Source organism: Melitaea cinxia, chromosome 27 (assembly GCF_905220565.1).
Source record: "Melitaea cinxia chromosome 27, ilMelCinx1.1, whole genome shotgun sequence".
NCBI lineage: Eukaryota > Metazoa > Arthropoda > Insecta > Lepidoptera > Nymphalidae > Melitaea > Melitaea cinxia.
Window position 1 is genome coordinate 10,347,210 of NC_059420.1, and position 21,613 is coordinate 10,368,822.

General features: G+C 42.7%; 2 protein-coding genes across 2 annotated transcripts in view; one reads left to right on the forward strand and one right to left on the reverse strand.

The window, feature by feature from the left end:
• Positions 1-1,544: 1,544 nt before the first annotated feature.
• The window catches only part of LOC123667006 (putative U5 small nuclear ribonucleoprotein 200 kDa helicase), a 51,665-nt gene continuing 31,596 nt past the window's right edge, over positions 1,545-21,613 (forward strand). The window contains exons 1-10 of the mRNA XM_045601014.1: positions 1,545-1,729; positions 2,079-2,242; positions 3,681-3,879; positions 4,096-4,207; positions 5,146-5,273; positions 12,382-12,492; positions 13,266-13,388; positions 16,536-16,668; positions 17,105-17,235; positions 18,889-19,078. Of these exons, the coding sequence (XP_045456970.1) occupies positions 1,685-1,729; positions 2,079-2,242; positions 3,681-3,879; positions 4,096-4,207; positions 5,146-5,273; positions 12,382-12,492; positions 13,266-13,388; positions 16,536-16,668; positions 17,105-17,235; positions 18,889-19,078 (1,336 nt within the window). The 5' untranslated portion in view covers positions 1,545-1,684. The remainder of the gene's footprint in view (positions 1,730-2,078; positions 2,243-3,680; positions 3,880-4,095; positions 4,208-5,145; positions 5,274-12,381; positions 12,493-13,265; positions 13,389-16,535; positions 16,669-17,104; positions 17,236-18,888; positions 19,079-21,613) is intronic.
• Positions 19,451-21,114, reverse strand: LOC123666670. The gene has a single exon (XM_045600738.1). It carries the CDS (start codon positions 20,619-20,621, stop codon positions 19,512-19,514), a length of 1,110 nt encoding a protein of 369 aa, XP_045456694.1. The 5' UTR covers positions 20,622-21,114; the 3' UTR covers positions 19,451-19,511.

The following is a 21,613-nucleotide window of genomic DNA, read 5'->3' on the forward strand; positions in this document are numbered from 1 at the left end:
TTATATTATAAGTATTATAAAATTGAAGGAATTGTACTGTGGCATTCAACTCGCAAGTTTTTTTTCTGGATATCGTAATCTGTCAATGTCAGCTGTTTAAGGGTGAATGAACTCTTGACGCATTGATAAAGGTTACGTTTATTTACAAACAAGATGTGATATTATTATTTTTTATTTTATTTTATTTTATTCTTAGCGAATTTGCTATTTCTTGGTGACTAGCTGTGTATTACGGTTTCATCTTTATTGTAGTATTTGTGTGTATAAAACGAAAATGATCTGATTTCATTGGAACTGTTTTTAGAGTAATAAATGAATTTCTATACTATGTCTAGGTAAAATCTTCACCGAATTTTAAGTTAGACTTCTAGGATCATAATCTATTTTGGGCAGATTTTGCTTGATGTAAGAAACACAGACAGACATAAAAATTTAAAAAATAATTGTTTCCACTTCTATAGTTTATTAAATTATTTAATTAGAATATGATTTGGTATTTCATTATCATATATCTTTTACCCAAAATATTACCGTAGTGAAAATACATTAAGATTCAAAATAGTAGCAAAAATAGTTTACTTAAGAATAGTTTAATACGAATTATATACTTAATTTATACCATTTCCGAAATTAATTAATTAATTTGTTATATTATTAACCTTTTTGTTGTTTCATAAGAAAAATTATTTAAATATTAAATTTTTTAGGTTTTTTTTTTATTTTGTTCATATTTTATAATAGGTGTTGTTTAAATGTTACAAATTTAAAGTCAAATTACGTGTAATAATTCGTTTTATTTAGATAAATTAATCATACTTCAACTTATACGTACTACTTTGTAAAGCCACATGTATTAGACCATCATGTTGGTCAACGTATTCTGACCAACTTGGCCTTATTGACGAAACCCTAATATATACAATATATATTTATTATAAATCAAAAGAATTCCTTTCCAAGGAGAATTTGCTGCGCATTATCAATAGTGTTTACAAAATTAGTATGATCGTTTTAAATTATTAACAAGATCTTATAATTCCATAATATGTTTAAATTTAGTATTCAATTTAAATAACAATATTAATTATTTATTTTTGATATCATTCACCTAGAGACGATCCACGAATAATTTATAAAGTTATAAACATTAAACAATGAACTCTTCATTCTTTGACCCAACGAGCTAGCCAAGATTCCTGTATAGGCAAGTTATTTTATAATTTTACTCTTTGCCTTGCCTACCGGCAACCACTCTGTCCAGTGTCCAATCATCCAATGTTTACCAAATGTTTACAACCGGTACTAGCGCTATATCAATTACCAAGGCATGCAATATAAAAAAATAACATTTTTACATTTTGATTTTTAGGCTATGCTACCATAACCAACAATTATTACATACAAAAAATAAATTATATTTTAAATTAAGTTATATTAATAATGTATAATCAATGTAAAAAAAATATTTAATAGTTTTTTTTAATATTTTATACTTGTAGCACCTAGTGTAGCACACATATTTACGTTAAAGAATTTGACAGTTCAATTTAAGATGGCGTAAGCGGCATAACCTCACTTACTAATTGTTGTGTTTGCGAAAAAAACGTATTAAATCATTTCATTTCGATAAAACTCAATAATATTTGTTTAATTGTGATATTTAAATATTCAATAAGTTGTTGACATGGCGGACGCGGCTGCCAGACAGCTGCAATACGAGTACAAGGCTGTAAGTTGTTTGATTTTGTTTTTCTTGTTATTGTTCAATTTCCAATTAAAATAAGTGTTAAGTAAGATAATTTAATTTAATATTAAATTTATTTAAATTTCTGAACATATATCAGAAATTATTTGGGATTTTTCAATGTTTATTTTATATCAAACAATATATCGGTACCTAAATCAGTAACTTTGAAGTTATTATAATATTATAACCTTCAAAACTACTCAAAATTCACCACATTCTTCACTTAATTTGCCACTTAAAATATTACGAACGAACCATTAGTTGCAAATAATTAATGCAATCTAGCTGAATTCACGAAGCATTAATGATTTTCGTTATTAAATATTTACAGAACTCAAATCTCGTATTACAAGCTGATGTAAGGCTCATAGAGCGTCGTGGTCGCGATGAGGCCACAGGCGAGGTTTTGTCTCTCTCGGGTAAACTGACTGGTACTCGTATGGGTGACAGAGCACAGAGGACTAAACCTGACAAAGCTGAAGAGAGGAAAGCAAAGTGAGTTGACTTTTATATTCTTTTATATATCTAAGGGCCTTTTTACTTGTGATATTTAAGTTTATCTTGCACATAAGTTACTGATAGACTTTGCTACAGGATAAAATAGGTCATTAGGGCCGTGTCACTCATTTAATAAACCACAAGGTGTACCTTTTTACACAGTTGTGATCAGAAATATTTAATATACAAGGAAAATATTAAAACTTTTACAGTTGGATTTTGTCATCCATCAGATAGCTTTAGCAAATTTATCTCATAATATATTTGATAGTTAAATATAATCTCCTTCAAAGTTTTATATTATTTCGCCCACTTAATTTTTACAAAATATACATGGCTGAGGATATTCGGACACTAGCGTGACTCCAGCGGAAATCTTTTTTTTCTTTTGTTTTGGTTTTTAATTGTGCAATCGGTTGGTAGGCCTTGAGCAGATCAGGTAGACCAGCCGTCTTTATCATTAAATATGTTCCGTTGCTTTTTGAGATGGAAATTACTTACAGGTATTGTCAGCTGACTCACATCTTGATTTGGGTGATTCTGCAGTCATGATTTCTATCTAAGACAAGAGAAATATCCTATCAGAAATGTATGATTTCAGCACTCCAAAGAAAGGGTGCGACAATAATGATTTTATTTTGCATAGCAGCCCCTTGTGCCAAACTCGTATCAAAGGCCTGTTGAATCTCAAAGAATACAGCCGAACAGTATTCCCCTTTCTCAAATGTGGATCTTATTTTACTGCAAACTCTGTGAACCTGTTCTACGGTTGAGTGTTCTTTCTGGAATCCGAACTGGGGGTTAGGAACGATACGATTTTGCAATAGGACCTTTTTAAGTCTCTGTAGAAAACATTTTTCAAAGAGCTTTGACATAGTTAGCAACAAGCTAATAGGCATGTAGGAAGTGACTTCATGTGATGGTTTCCCAGGTTAATCGGTAGCGGTAATCTAGCGTGACTGGTATTTCTTGAAAAAAAAAAAAAAAGAATCCCATAGATCTAACCTCAAAATTAGACCGTTCATTGTCATTATTTCGTTCCGTGACGCGTTCGGCGCTTCGGAAGTTGCAGCCCCTTCGCCTTTGCGTAACAAAATGCAGACACCCACGCTCGCCCAGGTGTCTGCGTTTTCGTGAATAACGATTTACGATTAACGAGCTTAACGATTAACGATAACGATTACGAACTATAATTTGGCTAGGCAGGGTGGGCAACTCGAGCATGCGATAATGCGTATTAGCTTGACAATTGTTTCATCTACCTACGTTGTATTACTTGTCGATATAATTGAAGTCGGTTTTTTTTTTGTTTGCCTGCAAACACAATTATAAAATGATATAAACATTTAGTTTATTTGTTGTCCATTAAAGCAGACCCTAAAAAATAATTCCAATATATAGGTATACTGAATATGAAAAACTTTTAATTTCACAGACGACAAAAGCGAGATGAAGCTTCATATGAGCTTTCGAAATCCAAATCAAGAGTGGCATGGGCTGATGACACACCAGCTGGTGTACTGTATCGGCCACGAGCTCAGCATACAAGACATGCATATGAGTTGCTGTTAGCATTCATGCAGAGCGCTCTCGGAGATCAGCCGAGAGACATACTGTGTGGTGCGTGTGATGAAGTGAGTATTACGATATTATAAAGTCTGTTCTGTGTAATGTGATATACAGTTTTGGTATATGGTTTAAGGTGTCTATCGCTTGTAGGTAAAACTATAAATGTGACTTGTGATTTTTTTAGTACTTTAAGATAAGATATACATAGAGTTTTAAATGGTAGGTGGGAGAAGGTATGTTAAGGTCATATTAAGTTACTGAGGTGTGATTGGTTTTTTTAGGTGCTGGTAGTCCTCAAAAATGACAAATTAAAAGATCCCGAGAGGAAGAAGGAAGTGGAAATGTTACTAGGACCTATTCCAGATGAGAGATTTGCACTTTTGGTTAATTTAGGTAAGTTAAAAAGTTTATAGGAGAAAGAAATTAATCTATAAAAGTATTTCCTGTTCTTAAAAACGAGAAGAAAATAGCTTCACTTTCCTCTTTGATATTTATATGTATAAAAATCGCTTAACTGAGGTAGGGCACAGCAGGAATTTCCTGCTCAAAATATAGAGCAGCCCGACTGGGGTAGTACCTCGACCTTACAGAAGATCACAGCAAAGTAATACTGTGTTCAAGCAGTATTGTGTTCCTGTTGGTGAGTAAGGTGACCAGAGCTCCTGGGGTGGATTGGGGTTTGGGTCGACAACGCACTTGCGATGCTTCTGGTGTTGCAGATGTCTATAAGCTACGGTAATCGCTTACCATCAGGTGAGCCGTACGCTTGTTTGCCGACCTAGTGACAAAAAAAAAATACACAATATTTGTCCGGGCTATCCGAAACTACTGGAGTAATTTTAATGAAATATAAATATATATAACATTGTACAATTTAAAGGCTATTATTTAGGCTATATTTTATTTTAAATAATGAATATGAGAGAAAGTGTCGATATACAGTTAGTTGTATATACATATCTGTTGGACAAAAGTATGTTCAGTTCAACTTTTAACAGTTGGAGCTCGATTAACCACTCTTGTTCCACCATAAACCTGTATATTTAAGTCTTCAAAATGAGGATACTTTTTGAGTAAATTTTTTAAAAGTAAATCTCTCATGCTATTTTTTATTTTTTTTATTTGTAACAGTATCTTTAAGCAATTGTAACGTAAATGTAAGCTTTGAACACTAGTTGTGAGGTGGAAAAATGTTTGTTTTGAATCCAAAAATTTACTGCTTTAAAAATACATGCCATAAATTAGAATTGAATGTGCAAAAAACGAAATCTCGACAGCCAATTGCTATAGCCTCTGTGCCACATGTGAATAATTTACATTTTATGTAACAGGCAAGAAGATAACAGATTTCACAATAAGCTCTTCGACGGAGGGCAACACTGAGATTGATGAGACGTATGGAATTAATGTACAGTTTGAAGAGTCGTCAGAGGAAGATGATGAGGATGCTTATGGAGAGGTATTATTAAAAACGATATTATTAAAAAAATGTTCACATTAACTCATAATTCTTACTATACAAAGAACGAAGGCCAGACCTCCTGCAGCTTTAGTATTGCATCTATTGGATATGTCCTGTTATGAACCAAATGTAGCAACACTAAACTATTATATTATCTATGACAGTTAGTATAGTTTACGAAATGGTTTTTATCTATGAGCTGTCATTCGTCACCTTTTGAATTTAAAATTTGCATCGTTTTTTCCGGTCTCCGTATAAAAGTTACGCTTTTGTTTGTACTTGTTCGTTCTCGCGAAAAATTATCGCCTTTTGTTGATCGAACCATCCTTTGTTGTTTGAAGTAATTTAATTGTTAATAGCAAATTGTATTCCTTGTATTCCTTGTTGAATTATTGTGAAAAACGTGAGGGAACTACGCCGAACAACGGCCATTTTGATTGCTGGTTCCTGCTTCAGCCCGCCACTTCAGTTAAGTATAATTGATTAGCATTAGACGTAATGATTGGCCAATTATAGTTTGATGTTAATTAAGTTATACCTGGCGAGGCTTCACCGAACAGTATTCAGTGAAACTAAGGTAGGATTTTTATTTAAGACATTGAGTGTTAGCTCTGCGTACTGCAGACAATTGTTCGTCCCGTTCGTACCTGAGATCACGCTTCCACTCGTTTTCAATATACTCCAGGTCGGACGTAACAAGTTTTGGTAGCAGAGCGTGGTTAACTTATTGTTGCTCAGTTTATTATATTGTATGAATAAGTTAGGTCACAATTTGTTTAATTCTTTCTTTATTAAAATATTATATTTAGATACTTAAGGTCTAATATTTGGATTTGAGTTAATAACAGCTGTTGTCTTATGCTTTATTGAAGGTTAATTTCTTATAAATACTCTTGTTTGTTAGTATAAGATTAGAAATAGCTGTTTAAATGGGTATTTATCAGTAAATTCATTAATTTGTTGAGTAAATTGTGTTATTGCCTTGAATCTAGTTTGTTGAAATATTAGATTAAAAAACTTAGTTTTAATTTTTTCTTGTATTATTACTGAAGTTATTTAAGATTTGATACTTGATTTCAATTCAGTGATAGCAGTTGTTTCATTGGAATTAATTTGATTATTGTTTGTTGTTACTGTTGTTATATCTGTGCCATTGAAGATGACTTCGACCGCGGTCACCATGGTCCGTGAATCTTGTTCAGGAATCACAGCTCAACTGAGATGGTTCAGTTCAGCGGTCGCCTTGGTGAATAGGGAAGACCGCACGGAGGCCTTAATAGACAGGTACGAGAAATGCCCGGCTCGACTTGAACAGGTCGAGACTCTGTACCAGCGCCTCCTTCTGCACCTTGACGATGTGCCAATGGAGTCGCTTCCGAAGGAGCGACGGGAGCAAGTCCACGAGGACTACGTCCAAATTTTGGGCCTCGCCGATGAAATCTCCCAACGCGCCCGGGAGATCTTGGCCTCGCGCGCCGGAGTACCGCCTACAAGGGCCTCTTTGAAGACTCCCGTGGGCCTTTTGACCCGACTGCCTAACCTGGATCTCCCCCATTTCGATGGTCGACTCGACGCGTGGATGGGTTTCATCGGCCTGTTCGAAAGCCTTGTGGACTCTAGGGAGGATTTGAGCCTGTCCCAAAAGCTGGCCTACCTGCTCTCAGTGCTGGATGGAGAGGCAAGAGAATTGGTGCAGCACCTCCCGATTTGTGAAGGGAGCTATGCGGTCGCGCGGTCATTACTCACCAAGCGCTACCAAAACCAGCGCTGTCTGGCCGATGCTCATATCGACCAGATAATGGACATTCCTGTCGTGAGTAATACCGCCCAGTTGAGGACCAAGATGCTTAACCCCCTCCTTGCAGCTACCAATGCTCTTAGCCGCTTGGGCCTGCCGGTTGACCAGTCGTCATACTGGTTGGTGCGTATTATGCTCAAGCGGTTGCCGGTGTCCCTGAGAGCACGTTTTGAACAGGCGCACACTAGGGATGAGGCATCTCCTCTCCCTAGTTATGAGCAATTGTTGGCGTTCCTGGAGAATGAGTGTCGCATGGGCGACGTTATGGATGCGCCGGTGGGACTATCAAGCTCCGGACCCACCAACAAACGGCGCACTGCTCAAATGGCGCCAAAGGGAAGGGCGTCCCCCCGCTTTGCAGTCGCGCAGGCTGCGCGACCGGTCTGCCGGTTCTGTAAGTCCCGGGGGCACCGAACGATGCAGTGCCCGGACTTTGTAGCGTTGCATGTGGCCTCTCGTAGGCGGATTGCTAAGGCCCGAGGCTGGTGTTTCTCCTGCCTGGGGGACCACTTTCAGCGCGCTTGCCCCGACATGCACCCGTGTCCTGTTTGTGGAGGGCAACATTTAAAGGTGCTGTGCGCCAACGCAAATGGCCGCCGCGACCACCCGGGGTCGCCTTCGGGCGGATATTAGAGCGGACACCGGGCTCAGTCCCGCAATTTGGAGTCCGGCTCACCTCCCCCCCGCCACGCAGATTGTGCTGCTGTGGATCGCCGACATGATTCGGCGCGCAGCCCCACGGGCGGGTATGGAAGGGGGCCTCGGGTTCAATCCCGCACCTTTGTGCCCCGTTCGCCCTCACCGCACCCTCGTGACCAATCACGGTCACCTCCAGTCATTTACCACGATTACCGTGACGCACGTCCGGTACGATTGCCGTCCCCCCCTCTGGCGGAGCGTCCCCGTTTGGAGCCGCGCAACCCTCAGTACGGACGCTCCCGGCGCTACGAACCGCCGACTATGGCTCGTGGCAGTCGCCATCGAGAGGAGGGCGAGTTTAAACCACTCCCTCGTTTTGACGTGCCGTCCCGGGACAGCGGCGATAGATCGCCGCCACGCCAACATTAGGATGTTGGCGTCTGCCCCCGCTATGCACCACCCCCTTTTGAGACCGTCCTCTTGCCCACGGCCTATGTCCGGGCCTGGGGACGGACGGGCGCCTCGGTTGTAGTCCGAGCAATATTGGACACAGGCTCACAAGGGTGCATAGCCTCGTCTTGGTTGGTGGGGCAGACTGGCCTGAATATTAAAAAGTATTCAGATGTAATAAGAGGTGTCGGGAACGCCCCTGTAACCACGGTTGAGGGCCACGTTTCGTTTGAGTTCTCGCCCTCAAATTCTCCACGCCCGACGCTGAGATCGTCGGCCATTGTGATGGAGAACATCTTGGGCAGTCACCCGCAAGTTCGGTTGTCTGCGGATGCGGTAAAATTGACCGCCGATTTGGACTTGGCTGACCCTAAATTCGACCTACCTGGCACGGTCGATTTGTTGCTTGGCGCCGATGTACTGGGCAAAATATTACTCGGTAAGGATCGTGTTTTGCAGCCAGGTGGCTTAGTAGCCCTCCGGACCATATTTGGGTTCGCATTGATGGGGCCTGTATTGAGGGCTCCCCCTCCTGCTGAACCTGGAACGGCTTTGATGGTGGGCTCCGCCCTCTCTGACGCCGTGCAGAGATTTTGGGAAGTGGAAGAGCCACCACAAGCACCCCGCTCTGATCCGGAACACGAGGAGTGTGAACGGTTCTACAAGAGCAACACCAGTTATCTTCGTTCTGGCCGGATCATGACAAGATTGCCATTTCTTGCCGTACGACCGCCCCTTGGCGACTCGCGGCCTACTGCAGAGAAGCGTTTATTGGCAATGGAGCGCCGCATGAGCAGGGACCCGCTACTTAAACAGAAGTACATTGACTTCATGCGGGAGTATGAGAATTTGGGACACATGTCTGTGTCAAAACTTGACTGGCGCTCGACGGAGCATTTTTTCCTCCCGCATCATGCTGTGATAAAGCCGTCAAGTGGCAAGCTGCGCACAGTATTTGATGGTTCTGCGCAGACCACATCGGGAGTGTCCTTGAACCAGTGTCTTCATTCTGGTCCCAAATTGCTTAAGGACCTTTGTGACGTCATCACGCGGTTTCGGCGTCACCAATTCGTTTTCGTAGCTGACATCAAGATGATGTTCAGGCAAACGGTAATCCACCCTGATGATCGTCGATACCAGCTGATATTGTGGCGGGAAAACCCGCAAGATCCATACTTGTCTACGAACTCAACACGAACACATACGGGCTGCGGTCTAGCCCCTTTTTGGCCATACGTTCGCTTTGGGAGCTCGCAGATCGAGAGCGTATGTCGTTTCCTCGCGCAGCCGCCATTTTGAAGGAGGACCTATATGTTGATGACATATGCACTGGTGCGTCCACGGAGAGAGAGGCTCTCCTTTTGCGTGACGAATTGATTGGCATCCTAGCCTCCGCAGGATATGAATTGCGTAAATGGATCTCCAACTTACCTGCGCTCTTGGATGGGCTACCTGATGACCACCAGCAGGATCCTCACCTATTTGAGAACCGTGACAATCCTACCATGATGACAGTTCTTGGAATACAGTACAGACCAGTCCAGGACATCTTCACGTTCAACGTCGATTTGGATTCGCCTCGCACTTGGACGAAACGGCTGGTTCTGTCGACTGTCGCGAGAACGTTTGATCCCAATGGTTGGATATGCCCAGTCATATTCTGGGCCAAATGCTTCCTGCAGAGACTTTGGACTGCAGGTCTTGGATGGGACGAGCCACTCCGCGAAGCTATTTTGAAGGACTGGCTCCTGTTTGCTTCCTCATTGCCTGCTATCAATATGATATCGTTGCCCCGTGCTATGCTTCCACCAGGGAAGCATACAGCGTCCCTTCATGGGTTTTCGGACGCTTCGGAACGTGGGTACGCAGCAGCCGTATATTTGCGCACCGTGACCATGGATGGTCAAGTGAAGGTGTCATTGGTCATGGCGAAGAGCAAGGTCGCGCCTCTTCGAACTACCTTGACAATTCCCAAGCTAGAGTTGTCAGGGGCGGCCCTTCTTGCTCGCCTCTTGAATCACGTCATGTCCACCTTGTGCCCGTCAGTTAACATTGAGACAGTCTATGCATGGACTGACAGTCAAATTGTCCTATGTTGGCTGAAGACGTCAGTCCACACCTTAGAGGTGTTTGTTGCAAATCGGGTCTCTCAGATCCAGAAATCGGAAACCCCGTTAATCTGGAGGCATGTGCCTGGCGAAGTCAACCCTGCTGATTGCGCATCACGGGGATGTATGGCCCCCTTTTTGGTTGAGCACTCCCTGTGGTGGGGACCTGAGTGGTTGACCAGGTCAGAATCTAATTGTTGGTCTTGTTATAGACTCAAGGCCTCTACCATGCAGCCTATCATGGGTGACCTGCCGTCGGATCGGGTCACAGAGACAAGGCCCTTTGCTGGAGTTGGGACGGACTTTGCAGGTCCCTTTTCGGTTAAGACCTCGACCCTCAGGAACAGTAAAACGGTCAAGTCCTACCTGTGCGTCTTTGTTTGCCTGTCCACCAAGGCGGTACACTTAGAACTAGTCTCAGCCCTCTCGACAGAGGCCTTTGTTGCGACGTTAGATAGATTCGTGTCACGACGAGGACTACCGTCCTTGATTCGGTCGGATTGCGGCACCAACTTCAAAGGCACAAATAACTATTTAAAAGAGATATATGAATTTTTGGCGTCTAATGAGACTGAGATTGCGTCTAGACTAGCTAGTCGCAGAATAACTTGGAAGTTCAGTCCCGCGTCATGCCCCCACTGGGGAGGAATTTTTGAAAGTGTTGTAAAGGTTGCCAAAACACATTTGCGACGAGTAATTGGCGAGTCCGTATTAACATTTGAGGAGCTCGCAACTGTGTTTTGCAAAATTGAAGCCATGTTGAATTCACGCCCGTTGTGCCCGATCTCTTCAGGCCCTAACGATTTGGAAGCCCTCACACCGGGCCATTTTTTGATTGGACGGCCGCTGAACGCCCTGCCGGAATACCCCTATGTTGATGTGAAACTCAATCGTCTCTCGCGGTTTGAATTGATCCAACAACTCACTCAGAGCTTTTGGAAACGTTGGAATTTGGAATATTTGCATATTCTCCAGCAGCGCGTTAAGTGGACTGACAAGACTGATCCACCGCATGTTGGTGACCTCGTTCTGGTTAAGGACGCTAACTCACCGTCACTGTGTTGGCGCAGAGGGCGCATTCTTAACCTCGTCTTTGGAGCAGATGGAGTGCCCCGTTTTGCTGAGGTTTGGGTGGACGGTTCTGTTCTGAAGAGAGCGGTATCAACCTTGTCACGACTGCCAATTGATTAGCGGCCAGGTAGTCCTGGCCGAGGCGGGTAGATGTTATGAACCAAATGTAGCAACACTAAACTATTATATTATCTATGACAGTTAGTATAGTTTACGAAATGGTTTTTATCTATGAGCTGTCATTCGTCACCTTTTGAATTTAAAATTTGCATCGTTTTTTCCGGTCTCCGTATAAAAGTTACGCTTTTGTTTGTACTTGTTCGTTCTCGCGAAAAATTATCGCCTTTTGTTGATCGAACCATCCTTTGTTGTTTGAAGTAATTTAATTGTTAATAGCAAATTGTATTCCTTGTATTCCTTGTTGAATTATTGTGAAAAACGTGAGGGAACTACGCCGAACAACGGCCATTTTGATTGCTGGTTCCTGCTTCAGCCCGCCACTTCAGTTAAGTATAATTGATTAGCATTAGACGTAATGATTGGCCAATTATAGTTTGATGTTAATTAAGTTATACCTGGCGAGGCTTCACCGAACAGTATTCAGTGAAACTAAGGTAGGATTTTTATTTAAGACATTGAGTGTTAGCTTTGCGTACTGCAGACAATTGTTCGTCCCGTTCGTACCTGAGATCACGCTTCCACTCGTTTTCAATATACTCTAGGTCGGACGTAACATGTCCACTACATGTAATAGTAACAGCTTACAATTGGCGGTGACTAAGTGGGCAAACGATCGTGATTGGCTTTATGAGCAAAAAATCTTCTGCGAAATAAACCTTAATTTTTGTGTGCCAAGTAGGATTACTATTCTTTCTTCTTTTGCACTAAATCCAATTAAACTAAGTCTATATATGGCAAACATTTTTTACTTTTTGGTTTTTTTTTCCAATAAAATCTTGATTTTTTTAAGTAGCCTAAATATTCAGAGAATTAGCATTGTCAGTTGTGAAGTTGTGATATGATATGTAAATATTTTAAGGTCCATGATGAGGAAAAAGAAGAAGGTGATGCGTCGGACAACGAGGAGGGCAAAGAGAGTTCAGGGGAGGACAGCGATGGGGAGGGAAAGAAAAATGCCATACACGCTAATGTGAGTTAAATACTTATTATCATTGATTACTTATATTATAATCTGTACTAATATTATAAATGTGAATGTAAATCTATTGTTTCGGTTTGAGAACAAAAAATGTTGCAAACAAAAAAGGGGAAGTTTGAAAGTAGCACCTGTGACAGAGAAAATAAGGAGCAATAGGTTAGCGTGTTATGGGCATGTAATGAGGAGGGATGAACGTTATGTTGGTAAAAGAATGTTTGGGATGAATGTCAAAGGACGAAGAGCGATCGGCAGACCGAAAAAGAGATGGATGGATTGTGTGAGTAAGGATATGAGAAAGAAAGGAGTAAGCGCTGAAGTGACGAATAATAGAGAGTAATGGAAGAGGGAAACATTTTGTGCCGACCCTACATAAGTGGGATAAGGGCAGGAAGATGATGACCTGCTTTTTTTATATATATATATATATATATATATATATATATAACTGGGTCGGCCAGCAAGCGTACGGCTCACCTGATGGTATGCGATTACTGTAGCTTATACACCTGCAACGCCAGAAGTATCGCAAGCGCGTTGTCGACCCAATCCCCAATCCCCCCAGGAGCTCTGGTCACCTTACTCACCAACAGGAACACAATACTGCTTGAAAACAGTATTATTTAGCTGTGATCTTCTGTAAGGTCGAGGTACCACCCCAGTCGGGTTGCTCCATATTTTGAGCAGGAAATTCCTGCTCTAATATTTCAAAGAATTTGTATGAACGGCTAATATGTGTGAAGTAACTAGTGACCGTACCTCCTCAGCTGGGCGAGGAGGGCGCGGGCGCGCGGCGGCGCGAGGCGCAGTCGCTGCACGCGCTGGACATCGACGCCTACTGGCTGCAGCGCCGCCTGTCGCGCCACTTCCCCGACGCCATGCTGTCGCAGGTACAGCTCACCTGGTATAGATATCTCACGCGCTGGACATCGACGCCTACTGGCTGCAGCGCCGCCTGTCGCGCCACTTCCCCGACGCCATGCTGTCGCAGGTACAGCTCACCTGGTATAGATATCTCACGCGCTGGACATCGACGCCTACTGGCTGCAGCGCCGCCTGTCGCGCCACTTCCCCGACGCCATGCTGTCGCAGGTACAGCTCACCTGGTATAGATATCTCACGCGCTGGACATCGACGCCTACTGGCTGCAGCGCCGCCTGTCGCGCCACTTCCCCGACGCCATGCTGTCGCAGGTACAGCTCACCTGGTATAGATATCTCACGCGCTGGACATCGACGCCTACTGGCTGCAGCGCCGCCTGTCGCGCCACTTCCCCGACGCCATGCTGTCGCAGGTACAGCTCACCTGGTATAGATATCTCACGCGCTGGACATCGACGCCTACTGGCTGCAGCGCCGCCTGTCGCGCCACTTCCCCGACGCCATGCTGTCGCAGGTACAGCTCACCTGGTATAGATATCTCACGCGCTGGACATCGACGCCTACTGGCTGCAGCGCCGCCTGTCGCGCCACTTCCCCGACGCCATGCTGTCGCAGGTACAGCTCACCTGGTATAGATATCTCACGCGCTGGACATCGACGCCTACTGGCTGCAGCGCCGCCTGTCGCGCCACTTCCCCGACGCCATGCTGTCGCAGGTACAGCTCACCTGGTATAGATATCTCACGCGCTGGACATCGACGCCTACTGGCTGCAGCGCCGCCTGTCGCGCCACTTCCCCGACGCCATGCTGTCGCAGGTACAGCTCACCTGGTATAGATATCTCACGCGCTGGACATCGACGCCTACTGGCTGCAGCGCCGCCTGTCGCGCCACTTCCCCGACGCCATGCTGTCGCAGGTACAGCTCACCTGGTATAGATATCTCACGCGCTGGACATCGACGCCTACTGGCTGCAGCGCCGCCTGTCGCGCCACTTCCCCGACGCCATGCTGTCGCAGGTACAGCTCACCTGGTATAGATATCTCACGCGCTGGACATCGACGCCTACTGGCTGCAGCGCCGCCTGTCGCGCCACTTCCCCGACGCCATGCTGTCGCAGGTACAGCTCACCTGGTATAGATATCTCACGCGCTGGACATCGACGCCTACTGGCTGCAGCGCCGCCTGTCGCGCCACTTCCCCGACGCCATGCTGTCGCAGGTACAGCTCACCTGGTATAGATATCTCACGCGCTGGACATCGACGCCTACTGGCTGCAGCGCCGCCTGTCGCGCCACTTCCCCGACGCCATGCTGTCGCAGGTACAGCTCACCTGGTATAGATATCTCACGCGCTGGACATCGACGCCTACTGGCTGCAGCGCCGCCTGTCGCGCCACTTCCCCGACGCCATGCTGTCGCAGGTACAGCTCACCTGGTATAGATATCTCACGCGCTGGACATCGACGCCTACTGGCTGCAGCGCCGCCTGTCGCGCCACTTCCCCGACGCCATGCTGTCGCAGGTACAGCTCACCTGGTATAGATATCTCACGCGCTGGACATCGACGCCTACTGGCTGCAGCGCCGCCTGTCGCGCCACTTCCCCGACGCCATGCTGTCGCAGGTACAGCTCACCTGGTATAGATATCTCACGCGCTGGACATCGACGCCTACTGGCTGCAGCGCCGCCTGTCGCGCCACTTCCCCGACGCCATGCTGTCGCAGGTACAGCTCACCTGGTATAGATATCTCACGCGCTGGACATCGACGCCTACTGGCTGCAGCGCCGCCTGTCGCGCCACTTCCCCGACGCCATGCTGTCGCAGGTACAGATCATCTGGTATAGATATCTCACGCGCTGGACATCGACGCCTACTGGCTGCAGCGCCGCCTGTCGCGCCACTTCCCCGACGCCATGCTGTCGCAGGTACAGCTCACCTGGTATAGATATCTCACGCGCTGGACATCGACGCCTACTGGCTGCAGCGCCGCCTGTCGCGCCACTTCCCCGACGCCATGCTGTCGCAGGTACAGCTCACCTGGTATAGATATCTCACGCGCTGGACATCGACGCCTACTGGCTGCAGCGCCGCCTGTCGCGCCACTTCCCCGACGCCATGCTGTCGCAGGTACAGCTCACCTGGTATAGATATCTCACGCGCTGGACATCGACGCCTACTGGCTGCAGCGCCGCCTGTCGCGCCACTTCCCCGACGCCATGCTGTCGCAGGTACAGCTCACCTGGTATAGATATCTCACGCGCTGGACATCGACGCCTACTGGCTGCAGCGCCGCCTGTCGCGCCACTTCCCCGACGCCATGCTGTCGCAGGTACAGCTCACCTGGTATAGATATCTCACGCGCTGGACATCGACGCCTACTGGCTGCAGCGCCGCCTGTCGCGCCACTTCCCCGACGCCATGCTGTCGCAGGTACAGCTCACCTGGTATAGATATCTCACGCGCTGGACATCGACGCCTACTGGCTGCAGCGCCGCCTGTCGCGCCACTTCCCCGACGCCATGCTGTCGCAGGTACAGCTCACCTGGTATAGATATCTCACGCGCTGGACATCGACGCCTACTGGCTGCAGCGCCGCCTGTCGCGCCACTTCCCCGACGCCATGCTGTCGCAGGTACAGCTCACCTGGTATAGATATCTCACGCGCTGGACATCGACGCCTACTGGCTGCAGCGCCGCCTGTCGCGCCACTTCCCCGACGCCATGCTGTCGCAGGTACAGATCATCTGGTACAGATATCTCTCGTGGTCTGGCTGCTGATGTACTGTGTATCTTTCCGGACTCTCGATACGGGATTATTTGTTTTTAATATGTAAATAGGCTGACAGAGAAGTGTACAGCTTACTTGATGCTTAGCGATTACCGTAGCTTATAGACGCCTGCAACACCAGAAGCATCGCAAGCGCGTTGTCGACCCAATCCCCCAGGAGCTCGACACAATACTGGTTAAAAAACAGTGTTATTAAGCTGTGTTAAGGTCGAGATACTACCCCAGTCGGGCTGTTCCAGATTTTGAGCAGGAAAATTCCTACTGGGCCCTACCTCAGTAAAGGAGTTTTCTCGTACTGAAAGCATTTAGTGTGAAACAAATTGTTTCCTATTTTGTCTCTTATGTAATGAATTTTTCATCTCTAGGCCAAGTCATCGGAAGTGCTACGCGCATTAGCAGAGGCAGCTGACGATAGGGACCTGGAAAACAGGCTAGTGCTGCTCCTCGGGTACGACTGCTTCGACCTCGTCAAGATACTGAACAAATACAGATATACCAGTATGTCATCATCTTCTTGTCTTGATTTTCATGATGGGCTTACCAGTATTACGTAAACTCAGAATGGGGGGAAGGGGTCCAATGAAATCTCACCAAATCTCATTTAAACCAAAAGGGGGATATTCGAATATCTCACATCAACTTCAATAAACATAAAATATTGCAAATAATAAAAAAAAATATTTTGAGTATTCATTTTTACTGATAAATTAAATCTCATGTCTATTAAAATCATTTGGTTTTTTCTTTAAATTTTATTTATTTTCAATAAATTAACTATAGCATACTTGAACAGCTTATTATCTCCCGTCAATTTCTATTATATCACAACCGGGACAATCGGCTTAACTTGCTCTGCGAGGCACTTAGGAGACCCACAAGGATACAGTATAGTTTCCTTCAGTTAATAAACGTTTTATTTAATTACTGTTCACAGTTCTCTACTGTACAAAGTTAGCCTCATCCCAATCTGAAAGCGAGAGGGCCGCCATAAGAGAGGAGATGTCCAAACAACCACATTTACAGAAGATTCTAGCACAGCTAGACACGGGGAAAGGGGAAGATGAGGTAAGAATTATAGAATTAGTTTTCATTCATTAATAGGAAAGGCGATTTTCAAAAGTGGTAATCTTTAAATTTAAAGTATTCGCGTAAAGTTATTAAAAAATCTTTACCGATTATTGTAAGCATTTGATTCAAACATAATCTAATGTAATGTTAATCACCTAAATATAATTTTAAGTTTGTCCCTGTTTTAAACAATAAGCCTAATTCAAATTTCTTTTATGTTTTATAATAGATGGATTTGTGGAAATGAAGATTACTAGTTTTAAAATTATTTCTAATTATAATGATTTTATTTATGAACTGATAATGCTTGAATTTATCATCAATATTTGTCTATAAAATTATATTGTGGTTGTAATCTCGACCGCTTAAACCAATTTCCTTTGTGTCTTCTTCTTTAGGGTAATGGCTTTCAATAGTGCCAAATGAGCACAGATGATTTCGCCAATGTCACGTAGAATGGAGAATACATGAAGGAGATTGATCGGTGTGGTCGAGGTTACAACCGAAATGTTCCTTTGTGTCTTCTCTATTCTATGTGAAATAAGCGTAATCTGTGGTCCTCTATGTGGGAAAAATATAGGAACTAAATAAGCACACTGATAATAATTGGTACACACTACAAAGATATATACTAGCTGAGTAGGCAAATGTTGTTCTGCCGTACGGTTAGGGACACCATTATCACCTAGGGGATAGACCATGATGACCTATGATCTATTCTCAAAACTATATACACATAATTGTGTTTGCTCGCAAACGAAAAAAAAAAACCGACTTCAATTACATCGACGAGCAATACAACGTAGATCGACGAAAAAATCGTCAAGCAACTACGCGTTATCAAAGATTACTCAAAAAGTAGTTATCAGATCTCGATAAAATTTATATGTGACCACATGATAAACATCAGCTTTCGATTAAATCAAAAATTATCAAAATCGGTATACCCAGTAAAAAGTTATTGCGGATTTTCGAGAGTTTCCCTCGATTTCTCTAGGATCCCATCATCAGATCCTGGTTTCCTTATCATGGTACCAAACTAGGGATATCCTCTTTGCAACAAAAAGAATTGTCAAAATCGGTACATCTAGTAGAAAAGTTATGCTGTATAATACAACGTAGGTCGACGAAAAAAGCGTCAAGTAAAAACGCATTATTAGGTATAACTCGAAAAGTAGTTGTTAGATCTCAAATAAATTTAAATGGGACCAATTGGCACACACCACCTGTCGATTAAAATAAAATTTGTCGAAATCGGTCCACCCGGTCAAAAGTTCTGATGTAACATACATAAAAAAAAAAAAAAATACAGTCGAATTGAGAACCTCCTCCTTTTTTGGAAGTCGGTTAAAAAACATCACAATTTTTTTCATAATTCATCGCTCATTAGCCTGACTGCCTTTTGGACATTTATTCTTTCGTTATTGTTTAATTCTTTGTCTTGTTTAATTTTAGGTATACATTAATGAATTTATGTATTTGTATACATTGATTGATTGATTGTTTGTTTGATTGATTGATTGATTTATTCATTAATTAATTAATTAATTCATTCATTCATTCAGCCTGTATCATCCCACTTCTGAGTATAGGATTTTTTTTCAATGTAGCAGAAGTTTTTGTACATTTTTCAAAATATCTTACATATAGACGGCTGAACAATCGGAGCAACCTCGCAAGCGTCACAAGGCCGGAACGGAACAGACCAGCGGTAGTGGTACCGTCACCGGAAATCGGAAGATGCTTCAGCTCGAGGAGCTCGTCTTCGCTGCTGGGTCACACTTGATGGCCAACAAACGTTGTCAGCTGCCACCAGGGTCGTTCAGGAAACAGAGAAAAGGTATGTAGGATAAGTAATACTATAATATTAATACATCCATCAGTTATGACTCTTGGTTGCATCAACTCTGTCGATAAATTAATATATTAGTATAGTTATTCTATTTCACGATGAAGGTTTTGCCTTTATTGTAGTAGTGACGTGTACCGACAGGCGCATTTGTGTGTGTAAACTGAAGGAGCGTTAGCAAAGAAATCAGAAACGCATTTTTATATTAAATAATTATTTTTTTAATGATGAATATTTGATAAATGTTCATTTATTATTATTATTATTAATATATATATTATAAATATTTGTCTTTTATATACCTATATTACATATATTTTATTGTTAGAAAAAACTTGCTTGATGGAAAAAAGTAAGTAGATATAGGGTTTTATGCATTTTTATTCAGTAAAGAAATGAAAAAAATTGACAAAATTCGATATTGTTAATCACTGTCAGATACATAATTTTCAAATTCTGGTTCACTGTCGTCGGAATCATTTTGCAAATCAATCACGAACTCAAAATCTAAGTCAAAGTATTTCAAGTATTCTTTTTCTATTTTTTTAACATGAGTACAGGTTTTACACCACGTTTCGCTAGTAACTTTGTTCAAGCTTTCATTTATTAGTGTTTCCATGTTAGTCATATTTTGTTCAATATTTTTTGAAGCGATATCATTTTTCACAATTCCCCAAATGTTTTCAATCGCATTCAATTCCGGGTGATAAGGAGGGAGGCGTAGAACATCAAAACCTTTGCTCTTGATAAAATCATCGATTTTGTATTTTATGTGTTGATCTTTGTGTTTTTTAATTATGTCATATAATTCCAATTTAAGAAGAGATTGTTCATATGCTATGCCCTTGTCTCTGAGCCATTGCTGCATGTCTGCTTTATTTGTTGTCGATGTTGGCATTTTTTCAGCCTGTGTATTATGATAAGAAGCATTGTCTAAGACAATGACAGAGCGTTCCGGTAAATTTGGTAAAAGTTTTTCGTTGAGCCATTTTATATAATTATCATAGCTCATATTCGAATGATAATCGCCAACTGTAGAATTAGCCTTATAAACCAATGACGCATTTTCAATAAATCCATTCTCTGTTCCCGCGTGCACTAATATAAATCTGCTACCTGTGCTTAACTTTTTCAAAAATGGCGTGCTTTCTTTTTTTTGTGCCCAGGTGTTGTTGCGCACGTGTGTTGAAAGAACATAACTTTCATCAGTGTAGACAATAGGTCGTCCTTGAGAGCGATATTCAGATATCTTTTTTAAATATTTTAGTCGCCACATCTGTATGTCATGACGTTCTGTCAAAACTTTTCGGTTATTTTCTGTTTTGCGCCACTTGTATCCTAATTTGAGTAATAGCCGTCGAAGCGTTTCGAGACAACCTTCAAAGCCAATCTTTTCATTTAAAACTCTTCTTAAGTTCGCCAACGTTGGGATCACTTTATGAACGACATGAAAATTTTGTACCGTACTTCGTATAACATCGGCTGTGAAATTATCTACGTCTATCTTGTTATCTCGTTTTATTCTTTTCTTCATAGGAGAAGTAAACTTTGAGGAAGTGGATGGCAATTCCTTCTTTTCTTTTAAGATCCGTTGGACAGTTGAAAGAGAAACACCTGTTGCCTCAGCTGTACGCTGAGTAATATTTCGTAAATGAGATAGATCACAGTTAGGCTCTATAACTGATTTCGTAAATTCATACTCCTCTTTTAGGAAATGGTAAACGCTAGCTATTATGCTTCGACCCTAAAATCAAACCAAACTAAATTAGTACTGTCAACTAACTCTACTACATTAAATACAAACAAAAAAAAAATGAATTAATGTTACCTCACTTTTAACAACTTTTCTGTGTTTAGTTGCCTTGCTGACAGTACTTTGTGTAGACATCTTGCGCGGACCCAAAACACTAGTGACACGGACCGCGTTGCGATCGTGACTGACCACTCAGAGGCCTACGCACACTAACACGATGTGTATGTGCACGGTTAACAACAAGCAAAGTCAAACCTTCATCGTGAAATAGAATATCTATATCTCTTATATAGCATGGGTTTAGTTAAATTATCCTGTAAATGTCTCCCTGATGAACAAGATCTTCATTTTCCATATATGAAAATGCTCATCCCACCATGGCACTTGCTGCAGGTTGTCAGATAGATTCCCTACTATGAGTAATGATCGCTGTCAGGTATATAGCTTGTGATAATAAGGTTTTGCGTCCTCTCCGAGATACATTCAGGAAATCTGCATATATCTAGGCGAGAAAATTCTTTGTATAAATATAAATAACTGCCTCGAGCAGGAAAGGGAACTTACTACAATAGAATGGTTTTCTGTAACAAAATATATTTTTTTTGTAAATACTATGTATAGTGCGTTCAACGAGCCGAGATACCAAATGTAAACAAACCAAATGCGAGGTCATTCAACTATGCAGGGTTTTGTAACCTTTTTATTACTTACACAAATTTTTAAAATGTAAAATATATTTATATTTTGATAATTACTGAATTTAATATAAATAA

Bases quoted from the DNA above. Each gene is read 5' to 3' on its own strand.
- LOC123666670 (XM_045600738.1), bottom strand. From the start codon at position 20,621: ATGAAGAAAAGAATAAAACGAGATAACAAGATAGACGTAGATAATTTC.